The 14,185-nt window shown below is 36.4% G+C and overlaps 1 protein-coding gene across 5 annotated transcripts in view; it reads right to left on the bottom strand.

Annotated features, from left to right (window-relative positions):
- Positions 1-14,185, bottom strand: part of CDK14 (cyclin dependent kinase 14) — a 486,541-nt gene that overhangs the window by 289,411 nt on the left and 182,945 nt on the right. For all 5 annotated transcript variants that reach the window (XM_047096602.1, XM_047096603.1, XM_047096604.1 and 2 more), the window contains one exon: positions 13,102-13,181. In XM_047096602.1, coding sequence (XP_046952558.1) covers positions 13,102-13,181 — 80 coding nt within the window. The remainder of the gene's footprint in view (positions 1-13,101; positions 13,182-14,185) is intronic.

Genomic DNA, 14,185 nt, shown 5'->3' with positions numbered 1-14,185 from the left:
GCAGCAACAATGCAACTTCTGAGAAGTAACAGAGTTGCCAGTGGATTGAATTTTTACAAAGCAACTTGTAGTAGCATTGATAATACTGTCAATAAAAGCAGTTTACACATACCTTATGGACTTCCATGACTTTCTTACATTAGAAATTCTGAAGGGAAGAAAGTACCATCCTTGAAACAAACATTTCAGTTAAAAGACCCCAGTTAAAATCCTAACTTGTTTACTAGTAATTTGTGTGACACAGAACAATTTATTATCTCCAGGCCTCAATTACCTCCTCTGTAATATGGAGATATTAATATATGTATATAACACAGGATTGTTGTGAGAATTAAATGAGACAGTATTTTTAGAAGGTGAGCATAGTAGGTACTGAAAAAGTCTATGGAGAATTTTAGCCAATTATAAATGCCTTCAGATTAGAACTAGTTACATAACGCTAAAAAATATTTTAAATATAAATATACAATAGCTCAATTTATATTTCCAATAAAATATTTATATTTCCAAATATAATTTGTAATCTCTATTTCCATATAAAATAGAACAAAATGCAATATAAAATTTTTAGAGACGTAAAGCAGACAAAAAATAAGTTACTTCATTAAAAACCTTTATCCTTTAAAATTAAAGACATGCAAAAGAAAACATACATACGATTTTCATAGTTTTTAAAGTCATATGATCTAACAGCTTGCAAATTTTTTGTTGATATCAGTTGGCAGACACCCATCAAATTACCCACACTTACAAAGAATAACAATTTTGGCAATTTACATAAGCTTACTTAGAATCAAAGTCTAGACTCATGGATTTTTATCTTCCATTAGAAAAAAAAAAAGTCTGTCAATTGTCAATTGCTCTGAAGCAATTCATGTTAATTTTTTCAGTGACAGACATAAAGGATTATTATTAGAGGGTTTAAAAAATATTTTAAACACAATAAATGTGCAGCACAGTAGAGCATATGTGTATGAAGCATACTGATGATACAATTAAGGATGCTTTATCCAGGTAATGATTCATAATGGTACTATTACTTTAATCGTGAAGCTATAAGTTGATATAGTTTCAAAGATGAAGAAACTTCCGATTAAATACATTAAGTGACTCACTTATGATCATGTAGCTAGTGGCATAGTCTTCACCAAGACTCGACATTTAACGACTTGCTATATGGAGATTTCCCAACTCCACCTGTCTGCTTAGCAGCCTGAAATGAATCCATATACAATTTTGATCATAGACGTTTCTGTCTCAAAAGTCATGCAGTACAGCAGAAAAAAAATAAATAAATAAAGGATTTGGAGTTTATTCACCCACCTATTCATTCACTCACTCACTGAACATGTACTGAGTGACTATCAGGTGTCAGGCACTGGCCCGGGAACTGGGTAGAAGATCCAAGCTGGACTCCAAATTTGCCACTTATTTGTATGACTTTGGACAAAAATCTCTTTAGATCTCAGCTTCTTAATTACTAAAACGAAGATAACATCAATCTTCTTTGCAAAGTTGAAAGAGTGATGAGATCATGTACTTGGAAGTGTTGGGTAAGGCTCCCAATTTAGCTACAACCAATGTGTTATCTAAACTGCACCCTCATATAAACAATTGCCACATGAAGACCAGATCTCAAACTTAACATGTCAGGATTGAATTTATTATCTTTCCCTTTATGTAACCTCCCCTGCTCTGTACTGTCTTTCTTATTATTAGTTCCACTATCTAATAACTATTCATGAGTGCCCAAATCCTGGACTATTCTGAATATCCTCATCTCCATCAAGCTCCATGTCTAGTCAAATGCCAAGCCCTACCAGGTATCCCTCTTGAGTCCTTGCCAAACACACCCATCTCCTGCCAAGGCCTTTCTACAGAGCCTCATCATTTTTTGCCCTAAGCACTTCAATATCTTTTAGTCCCTCTAAAGTAGTGGCATTACCTGACCTAGAAATAGGGAGATTCAGTAAAGATCTGCATGTGGAAAGGCCAGACTCCCCACAACCTCTATCTCTTACCAATCCCCAAATTGTGGGCAGAAAACTTAAATCCTCTGGACAAGACATTAAATAATCCTTTCCTATAGAAACTTAAGCCTCTTTCCAAGAAAAGATTCCCACATAGTGACAACTGAGGGGCTGTGAGAAAAAAAAACTGGCTAGCCCACCTCAGTCACCCTACAGTGAAGCTCACCAGCCAACATTCCCTACCCAAGAACCCAGAGCTTCCAGTCAGCATATTAGTATCTCATTGTTAAATATGAGTTGATGATCAAGATCTCCAAGCAGCTGACAGATACTTCCAACAATAAACAGAACAAAACAGGGGCACCTGGGTGGCTCAGTCAGTTAAGCATTAGACTCTTGATTTCAGCTCAGGTCATGATCTCAGGGTTGAGTTCAAGCCCCACATTGGGCTCTGAGCTGGCAGTGCAGAGCCAGCTTGGGATTCTCTCTTTCTCTCCTTCTCCCCGCAACATGTGCTCTCTCCCATGCTCGCTCGCTCTCTATCTCTCTCTCTCTCTCTCTCTCTCTCTAAAATAAATAGGGGCACCTGGGTGGCTCAGTTGTTAAGCACAGACTCTTGATTTCGGCTCAGGTCATGATCACTCAGGTCGTGAGTTCAAGCCCAGTGTCGGGCTCTCTGCTGACAGTGTGGAGCCTGCTTGGGATTCTGTCTCATTCTCTCTCTGCCCCTCACCCCACCTCTCTCTCCCTCTCTCTCTCTCTCTCTCTCAAAAATAAATAAATAAATAAACATTAAAAAAGTAAAATGAATATTAAAAAAAAAACAGAACAAAACAGATAAACAGACAAAATAAAACAGAGGCAGTAACAGAAAAAAAATTCAAAGGTACTATACACTTACTTTCAAGGAGATATGAGACAAAAATTGTTTTGCTTTGTTTTGTTTTGTTTGTTTGTTTTTTTTATTTTTTTTTAATTTTTTTTTTCAACGTTTATTTATTTTTGGGACAGAGAGAGAGCATGAACGGGGGAGGGGCAGAGAGAGAGGGAGACACAGAATCGGAAGCAGGCTCCAGGCTCTGAGCCATCAGCCCAGAGCCTGACGCGGGGCTTGAACTCACAGACCGCGAGATCGTGACCTGGCTGAAGTCGGACGCTTAACCGACTGCGCCACCCAGGCGCCCCTGTTTTTTTTGTTGTTTTGTTTTAAATAAGCATCACACCCAGTGGGGAGCCCAACACTGGGCTTGCACTCAGGACCCTGAGATCAAGACCTGATCTGAGATCAGGAGTTGGAGCCCAAACACAATAACTCTTGATCTTTTGCAAATTTTGTTTGAGTTTACCATCCAAATCATACCCTGAACTTTTAATCTTTGTTAATGTATTTTTTATTTCCAAGAAATATCCATGCTTCCTTGATTATTTCTATTTTGTGGCCTCATGTTTATATTTAATGAATGGAACAGCCCAACAATCTTACGAGGTTAGAAGTATTTTTATCCTTCTTTTACAGGTGGGGAAATTGAGGCACAGAAAGTTTAACAGGCTTGTTCAAAATCACACTTAGGGATGGAGGTCAAGTTTGAATCCAGGCAGTTGGGCTTCAGAGCCCAGGCTCTTAACCACAAGGTAAAATGGATTCTTGCTGGTCATTTATCCAATTGGTTAACAACAACCTTAACAGTCAAACATGTAGCCTGAACACTACCAGCATGCAATTGAGAAATCCCTGGACAAGGTGATCTCTAAAATCTAACTTAACTTCCTAATTAGCTCATACAGGATTAATATATCTCAAACATTTTGACACAATTAGTGCCTTTAATAAATGCCCATAAAACACCAGAATTCAGAAATTTCTAAGCTGAGCACAGAATTGCTGAATCCTAAGAATGATTAAGACCCTTGAAAGAGACCTCATTTAATTTGTCACCCACTGCGTAAGGTCAGATGTTGCAATAGCATAAGGAAAAGACTCAGTAAGAATTGTGGTTATAATCCGCTTATTAATCCAGTAATCATTACAAGATGATGAACAATTCAAAACACTGACATTGATAAAATATAAACAGGGGAACAAATGGCTGCCCTGTCTCCCCCTCCCCAGCGCTGCTGTCTAAGATTATGTTCCAGGAACCCCTCTTCTCATCAGTGCCCACCTTCTTGGTTCAGTTTCTAGGAGGCCAAGTGAGAGATTCCAAGTCAAGGAAGAAGGAAGAAATGGATGTCTCCCAAAAATACATGTCCAGGAGAACCTCAAAATGTGACACTATTTGCAAATAGGACATAATTAGCTAAGTTAAGATGAAGCGATACTCCACTGGGGCAGGCGCCAAATCCAACAACTGGTGTCCTTATAAAAACCGGAGGAGACACACAAGGAAGAAGGCCATATGAAGACAGAGGCAGAAATTGTAATAATGCAGCAGCAAGGCAAGGAATATCAAGAATTGCTGGAAGCCACTGGAAGCTAGGAAGAGACACTAGCCTCCAGAACTTTGGGAGAATAAATTTCTGTTCTTTTAAGCCACTAAGTCTGTGGCAATTTATTAAGGCAGCCCTAGGAAAGTAATACAACACCTCAAACATGAAATGCAAAACGCAAAACTCAGATTGATTAATTACCAACTAAATCATACCTAAAGATATTAAACCTGACATTCAGTCTTTGCAAGCAATCATATCAGACACCTGCAAGAAAAAAAAATCGTGTGGTTAAAAAAACCCAACAAAAATAAATAAAGAGGCTGTGGTATATGACAGATGTGATGAAGAAAATCAAATAGTAGTCAAACACCAAAATTTTTAATGGCTCAGTTAAAAGCAGCCTTATTTTCTTTTTCATAACTAACAAATTTCTAAAAATAATATCAATAGCTTAGATACCAAACTGACTGTACTATAAGACTTACCAAACTTACCATACTATTAAATAAATGTATACCATATATTTAACATATACCATATACATCATACATATATATTATACTATTAAAAATATTTTGGCTATATACTTAAATTACAATTATATAATTGATTGGCAATTAAAGGATCAACTATTCGTTTTCCTAGCAATTTGTTTCCAAATGAAAGAGGTTATCTTTCTTTCTTAATGCCCTCTTTGATTTTTTATCTACCTTTGCCTTCTTGAGTATCTTTTTATTAGAAAACTACAATGCTCCCCTAATAGAATGGATTTTTTTTTCCTCCAAGGCAAGAAATCAACTGAGGAATAAACCAAAGAAAAGATTCAGTTTCTGAAAAAGGGTAGAGAGAGGAATAGAGAGAAAAGCTGAGTGAAACATATGAGACTATTCAGATGTGTATTTTAAAAAATATACACATGCAAATGATGAGTTCCATACTATATAGTTTACCATCACAGGGTTCTTTTCCTTCTGCATGCTTACATACTACTTTCCCTTAACTTACACTCATGGAGCCATTTCTCCTCTCCTGTTGTTGACCTTCCCCTGTTCTACATGGAGGTTGCTCCCCTATTGTTAATGAATAATGTGCTTTTGCTTTTATAAAAAAGCTTTTTCACTACATCCCCCCAAAAGACTTTTGTTTACCTTAATTTAATGGCAATAAGGCAACCCTCTGCATGAAACAAAAATGAAGCATGAATTCAAATTTTCTACTTAAAATCTCTGTTTTAGAGTGTATGTTTGAGTGTGGACTCAACTGCGACTGTCCAGGTTGAACTTTTAGTTTTACCACACACTAGCTGTGACCTTGGGCAAGTGACTTAATGTCTCCATGGCTCTCACTTTAAAATGGAAATAATGAGGGGTGCCTGGCTGGTTCAGTTGGAAGAGCATGCAACTCTTGATCTCGGGATTGTGAGTTCGAGCCCCATATTGGATCTAGAGATTACTTTAAAAAATTAACTTAAAAATTAGAAATAATGAAAATGCACACCTTAGAGGGTTTCGTGGGGATTAAATGGGACAAGGCCCTAGCTGTATATGTATAGTACATAAGCACATACTAAATATTGTCCATTGATACTGTTAGTATTTTAATTTTTGTTCTTTTAGAATATCTAGATTTCTCTTTAACATAGTTCTTGGCAAAGGAAACTATTAGATATTCAAAAATTCACAAAAGATGATAATTGGTTCCCTTACTTCCATTCTTTCTCTGGGCGAATCTAAGACAAAAAAAAAAAAAAAACTGTTGAACATCTAGAATATAATATCACAGAGTAAGAATACAGACATTCTGAAGTTGTTTCTAAAGATGGGATATCCTAAGAGACTTATCTACTCGCTTTCAAACCATCCCAGTATCTCAGATATTCTAGTATCTCCTGACTCTATCAATACCATCAAAAACCACAATGATATCATATAAAAATAAGAAAGAGAAAAACCAGCCATCGTACTGCTGCTTAATTCTTCTTAGCTGCCATTGAAAATAGAATGAGTCTCAAAGCACCTGAACCCAAATTAAGCCAGTAAGCCCTCTAGCTCTGAGATAAAATTCAAAGTCCACCTTTGGACATAAATCCAGGTAAGATTAGAGTTGCTGACAAGTACTTCTACTTTAGGTGAAAATTATGTGTTAAAATCTAAATTCCCAGGTAAGCTTATACGTGGCAAGCAGCCACTTGAAAACTACTTTTCTGGGCATACTGCTTTCCTACTTTGAAATCTCCCTGCTGTTCACATTTTGTGAGTGAGGAAATGGACCAAACAGCAGAAAAGAGGCAAACTCAAATTAAAGTGCTTCATCTCAATTGAACAAGCCATGCCACACACTCATCAATGTAAAGATGTAAACATGAACATGTCCCAGACATCACTCACCGTCATCCTAAATCTTTCAAGGTCTGCCACCAGATACACAGAGGAGTTATTGTGCGTGAATTATTAATAGCAAAGGGGAGCAATGGTGGGGCACCTGGGTGGCTCACACTGTTAAGTGTCCGACTCTTGATCTCAGCTCAGGTCTTGATCTCAGGGTGGTGAGTTCAAGCCCCGCACTGGACACCCGCATGGGGTGTGAAGCCTACTCAAGAAAAAAAAAAAAAAAAAAAGGAGCAATGGTACTACTTTTTGCTTCCACACACACATAGCAGAAATAATAAGAAAAATAAGACTATGAAAGGTGGAATGAGAAGGTAAAAGGGGAGAAAATCACCAAAACTGACTGAGCATTTACTTTTTCTTACTATAGGATTATCTCCATTAAACATCATCAAGAAATCAGATTGTATTAGGCAACTGCAAAATATTTTACTCAATGGAAAACACAATGTCGTTTTGTGATCTGTTCCTCCAGGCCTCGACAATTCTTGTGGCATTCCTTGATTTCTATGGTATTCAAAACTCTGAGTTTGGGAAATCAAAACCATAACATAGAGGGAAATGGTTCGTACTAAATGGCACAAACCAACTCCCGTATTCCACAACCAGGGTTACTGAGGCCTAAAGCCATTACATGGTGTTACAGATGGAATTGTGTCCCCAAAATTCATATGTTGAAGTCCTAACCCAGAACCTCAGAATGTGACTGTACTTGAATAGAGGGGGTTTTCAGAGGTAATAAGTTAAAGTGAGATAATGAGAGTGGGCACTAATCCAGTATGACTGGTGTCCTTATGAGAAAAAGAAACTGAACACAGGTACAGAGGGAAGATGATGTGAACACACAGAGAGAAGACGGCCATCTATAAGCCAAGGAGAAAGGCTTGAAACACATCCTTCCCTCATGGCTTTCTGAGGGAGGAGCCTGATACCTTGACCTCAGACTTCTAGCCCTCAGAACTATGATATAATAAATTTTTGTTGTTTAAGCAACTCAGCCTGTGGCACTTTGTTACAGGAGTCCTAGAAAGCTAATACAGGTGACTTGTCCCATATTGTCTGGTAGGTGATGAAAAACAGAGCCAGAATGAAACTCAGACTTCCAGACCTTACTCTCAATGGGGCTTTCCACCTCACTACACTCCCTTCCAACTTAACTCACTGTTTTCACTCAAAATCCTCTCCCACAGAAATCTCATACTTATTCAATGTGCTAAGGACCATGTTAAATATATACTGTTTATGCTGAACTCTCATGAGCTATGCTCCCACATCACCAAGAAGACATTTTCATATAGACATCTCATGAACTCAGAATGTCTAAAACCCAAATCCATTACCCAACAGAGTTAATAGGACACCATTTCGGAATCTGAGAAAGTCTAGGGACAAGATCCAACTCTTTGGACAAAGTCATCTAACCTCTCTAAGCCTCACTTCCATATTTATATTACAGATTCTATGAAGAGTATAAACCCTATCCAAAAACGCTTCAACGGGCTAATGTGAAGATTACATTAGATAACAGCCCTTTCAAACTGTAAAGTGTTAAAAGCAACACTAACTATTTCTCTCTCTGGAACCTCTTTTTTTTTTTTTTTTTTTTTTACTCATTCAAACTCAAAACCATTTATGTTTCCCTCTCAAATAATCTATAACCTATAATTCACCTTGCTCTGGCATTTCTTTCTCTACAAATCATTTTTTTGCCACCACTTTCTAATAAATCCAGATCCTCATAGTTTCAAATCTGCACAACTTTGAATGGCTGATTTATCAGCGTCAGGCTCCTCCTCATCTAATCTATACCATATTCTAATATCAGATTTATCTTCCTAATACACTCAGCTCAAAAGGCTTCAGAGGCTCTCTAATCCACAAAACAAGGTCCTAGCTACAGAGCCTCTTGCATTCTATAATAAAACAGCTTCCCAGGGCCAGTCCCCAAGCTTATCTGGGGATACCTAGGGTGGCACCAACAGCAAATGCAGATTGGTAAATTCTAGTGTGTGCCCTATTTGTTAGGGAGCATGACGGCTGCGAGTTTCATTTTGCTCCTGCTACTTTCTTGGCCCAGCATCTCTTTGCCCCTTTACTATTCCCTAACACTCAAGGTCTACCATAGTTAAATAGTACTTCACCTTGCCTCCCTCCAGAGGTCGATTGGAACCATTGCTCATCTCAGGTAGACCTAGCACTCTCTTTATACAACAAATATTTTATAAAGATGCCTTTACAACTAGGAAATGAGATTCATAGATACCAGGACCTGCACACACACATGATTTTAATATTTATACATAGAATTTCTAATATACATATTGATATATCCTATTTGTAACTAGAATGCAAAAAGAGAAATAAAAACTAATTTATAATAATGTATTTAAATATATAAATAGTCAGGCATGACTATATTATAAAACATAATGAAGGACGGTGCTCACATCTATATATAGAATCAGCGGGAACACAAACAATACAAATGCAGGCTGATCAAGAGTGTGGTATTAGTGACTTAAATAACATAAGCAGTACTGTCATTAGTTACATAATTTTTCAAAATGGTGAATAAATTTGAATATAGTTTTAAACAAAGCAAAGTAGCATTTTCCTTTGATTTACACTGTAGTTATATTCCTGCAATTTTGGTACATATTAAATGTATGCAGAACATAGTTTGTGTTTACACGTGAAATAGTTGGGTTATAGCCTTAGACATATATAAACAAGTTTTCACCTGCATGAATGCTCGGTAGGACATTTAAAAGGGTAAATGAGACTTGGGACAACAGTTCACTGTATTAAAGCAGAGGCTGATAAACTCTGTAGAGAGCCAGACAGTATATGCTTTAGGTTTTGTGAACTATACACTGTTACAAACCACTTGACTCTAAGAAAGTAGATGGAGACAGTACATAAATGGGAATGCTGTGTTCAAATAAAACTTTATTTACAAAAACTGGCAGTGGGCCTCAGACTGCACTATGCCTATCTCTGTATTAGCATGCCTATATATTGTAGAATGCCCAGCTCCTAATGCCAGATGCACTATCCAATTACTGTGATGACAAAAACAGCCCCTATGGAACAACAACCATTCCAACCCCCCAAATGAGAACTCTTGGCCTAACTATTTCTATTCACTGCATTTGGCAAAGGCATTGAGCATTCTGGTGTCAGTTCCCTTTCTATACCTGTCTGGATTGCAACTTCTAAATCTACTCTTCACTGTTTATCTCTCTTATGCCTAGTTCAAGACCTATCTGACACCTTACCTCACTTGACTAATGGAGGAATTTCTTTAGGACTTATAATCTTTCAAAAATGATTTGGCATTGATATCCCACATCATATTATTTCTCTACTTATATATTATCTATATGCTCTGCCTCCCAACTGGAAGGCAGATACCTTGAGGGCAGAGACTATGTTTAACACTCAGTCATATTTGTAGACTCTAGTTTAATGATTTTCCTCAAGTCACACAATAAACGCAAAGATTACCATGCTAGATGTTGAGGATACAGCAGTGAGCAATCAGACAGGGTCCCTGATTTTATGAATATTATATACTAGCAGAAAGGAGTGAAAATAATTAATTTCATATTCCATAAGAACTATAAAGAAAATAAATACATGCTGACATGGTGAGTAAAGAAGGGGAAGATGAAGGTCAACTGCCATTTTAGACAGGATGGCCAAAGGAAATTTCTCTGAAAAGAGGATATTACATAAGACACATGACATATGAGAAGAGCCAGGGAAGAGCATTCCAACCACAGGGAACAGCATGTTCCCTGACATAGGAAATCTTGTGGCAAGCTTGAGGGAAAAAATGGGTCATACAGTGTTTAAAACTGAGGTTTTTAAATAAGGAGTGACAACATTAATAGGATTTCAGTTTTTGAAAAGATTATACTGGTTACAGGGTAGAGAAGAGATAGTAGGAAGGTAAGAGGGTAAGTGTAGAGCACAATTAAGAAGCTACTGCAGAGGTCCAAACTAGAACTGATGATATCCAGGACTGGGGGTAGCAGTAAAAAAGAGAAAGTAGTGGTGCCTAGGTGGTTCAGGTGGTTAAGCGTCTGACTCTTGATCTTGGCTCAGGTCATGATCTCATGGTTCATGAGTTCAAGTACTGGATCAGGCTCCTTGCTGACAGCATGGAACATGCTTGGGATTCTGTCTTTCCCTCTCTTTGTCCCTCCCCTAGTCTTTCTCTCTCAAAATAAATAAACAAACTTAAAAAAAAGAAAAAGTAGACAGATTTGATGTATCTTTTAGAGAAGTAACTTAGAGGACTCATTCTTGGACTAGATCTGTGGAGGAGGCTCACTGGGTGGTGCCATTAATAATATGGAGAGAAAAATGGCTTGAGTTATGGTGGAGGTCCAGGAGTTCCATTTGGATATGTTAACTTTGGGATGACTGTTATCCAATGATTGATTTCTAAAGGTTGAACCAGCTTTGCATTCCTGGAATAGACTTACGTGGTAGTGATATATTATCCTTCTCATATATTACTGGGTTCAAGCATAAATGTCAGGTAGGCAGACGGAAATAGAGACAGAGACAGGGTCATAGCTAAAGAGAGGCATGTATAAGACATTAGCTTATAGTTGCTATTTAAACTCATGAAGCAAATAAAACCATATGGAGAAAGAGTGTTGATTAGAGAAAAGAAGGCCACTTTCCTGTTCTAAAACACCCTAATATTTGGAGAAGGAGCTAGCACAAGTGAAAGAGAGAAAGCTCCCTATTTGGAAAATCTGTTTTCACAGAAGAGAATGTATTAATCATGTAGGATCTGCTAAAATGTTGGATAAAATCAGAGAAATGTCTGTTTGATTTTGCAACAGAAGGTCATTAATGAGCTTTATAAGAACATTTTCAGTTAAGTAGGAATGATGGAAACCAAATGCAAGTGGTATGAAAAGCAGAATGAGAGGTAAGAGAGTGAAAAAAGAGAAAGGAGGCCTCTCAAAAATAAACATAAATCATAAGGAGAGTTATGAGAAACAAATCAGATCAGTGACAGACCACATTTAATTCATCAATACCTTAATAATACTATTGTGGTAAATGTATTTTATTTAAAATAAAAATTATTTACAATAAATTTAAAAATTTATTTATTGCAATAAGTCACTCATAGTTATCTTGTGGACCAGGTACAGTTCCTTCAATGCAAAAAATAAAACAAAGTCTTCTTGAGATAACTTGAGATAACTTGAGACAAATTATCTTGAGATAATTTGTACTTTTCAAAATGTAATGGAGGTGTAGTATAATGCTAAGTGAAATAAGTCAGAGAAAGACAAATACCATATGATTTCACTTATATTTGGAATTTAAGAAAAAAATGAACAAAGAGAAACAAAACAACCCAAAAAACAGACTCTTAACTATACAGAACAAACCGATGGCTACCAGAGAGGAGATCAGTGGGGGGATGGGTGAAATAGGTGAAGGAAGAGGATTAAGAATATGCTTATCATGAGGAGCACTGAGTAATGCATAGAATTGTTGAATCACTATATAGTACATCTGAAACTAATATAAAACAATGTTAAGTATGCTGGAATTAAAATTTTTTAAAAGCATAGTGGGGGTAAAGCTGTTAATACCAAAAGTTCTGAAACTGAACTGAAAAGTTCCCACTAATAAAAAGATATTTTATTCTCTTGAGAGTAGAGAAACTATGTGCAAATGGAGCAAAATATAAAGCAATTTTATTTCATAAAAATTAAAAATATATATGAAACAAATTATATAATAAATGGAATTTTTAGAAAAATGACAGAATGAAAGAAAATATTACAAGATATATGATGCTAATATATAAAGAGTATCTATAAATCAATAAGAAAAACCAATAGAAAATATAATAAAGGACAGGAACAAAGAAATCAAAAGAGAAAAAATACAAATGACTAATAAGATAGCATGAACCCATCATTTGTAAGCACTTTTCATAAAAGTCATGAGTATAATGTAATGCTAGATTAATCAATGTGTAGTTTAGAAACACTGCAAACAAAACCAAGCATATAAAATTCCTCAGTTATAGTCTCACCATCAATACACAGCAGGAGGTTTTTTCCCCTCATCTGAGTATATGGGAGGATTGTCTTATTTTATTGAACATGACTTGATACGATTGCAGGAGGTACTGATTTTTAAATTTCAGTTTATACATTCCAATGTATATCTAACCATATAATTTACAAACTCAGCATATCCAGAAGTGAGTAATATTTAAACAGCCATAAGCATCAAGCAAACTCAAAAGATAAAGAGAAAATGCCTACCTTCCCTGATAGCTGTAAAAGGTGTACCTTCTTCTTCTTGCAGCCTGATCACCTTCAGGGCTACCAACTTCCCATTTACTCTGGCAGAAACAAAAGAAAAGATGAGAAGCGAATCCGTGAAAATATGTTCCCGTTATGGCTCTAATTTCCTTACAATTTATATTTTATGCATTTTTGCACTGAAAATGTCAATGACTCAATTATTCCACCACAACAAGGTTAATTTCAGTAAGGCTGGGAATTTTATATCATCATCATAAATATTCACATTTTAAATATTCACATTTTAAACATTCACATTTAAAATATTCACTTGCCTCGTCCAAGATTTAACCGGTTTTCTGTAATTCACTTTATGTTTCCTCCAGAATGAAACTAGTGCTTATCAAAATCATCACACTTAATCAATTATTCTCAGATTAATTAGAAATCAAGGAGTCAAAATAACTCTCTCCCGTAGTTTTTCCAATTGCTCCTTTGTTTCCTAGGCTGAAATGTCTTCATCTTCAGTCTTAAACTGAGGTCATTCAATCCCAAGGTCTGAAACTCCACACTCAGCCTTCTCTCCTCATTTCCCTCTTCCCTTTTCCCTGTTCTTTCTCTCTCTCCATATCACCCATTCCTCCCTTTCTCATTTTTTTTTTACTAGAGCCTCCTAAAATTATATTTGGTCTGATTGTGTCTTGTGATACATACAGTATATCATCAAAATAAAAGTTATGAATATTTTACTATTATAAGATTACACAAGACTTATTCAAAGCAGATGGTTCTTCCAGACGCATTCTAAATATGTAGTGGCTCTAATTAAAAGTAAGAGTGCGCTAGGCAGATAACTTTTTTATCTAGTAAATTCTGTTAACAAAAGCATGACTATCTATACTGGTCTTCTAGTTGAATGCTCTACTTTCTACTTTATTAGACCTAGCAGCATACGCAGTTAAGAATAGGGAAAACAAGCACACATTAAAAGTGTAAAAGATCCAAGAAGGCATTTGATGAAAGGTAAATCTCCCTGCTACATGCTCCTTCAGTCATCCAGCTCCCAGCATGAGGTTACCAGTTACTGTTGTTCATTTATACA

Source organism: Lynx rufus, unplaced genomic scaffold, assembly GCF_022079265.1.
Source record: "Lynx rufus isolate CCGP_SWC_20201006 ecotype Redwood Valley unplaced genomic scaffold, mLynRuf1.p SCAF_4, whole genome shotgun sequence".
Classification (NCBI taxonomy): domain Eukaryota; kingdom Metazoa; phylum Chordata; class Mammalia; order Carnivora; family Felidae; genus Lynx; species Lynx rufus.
This window is presented reverse-complemented; position numbering and strand designations above follow the sequence as displayed.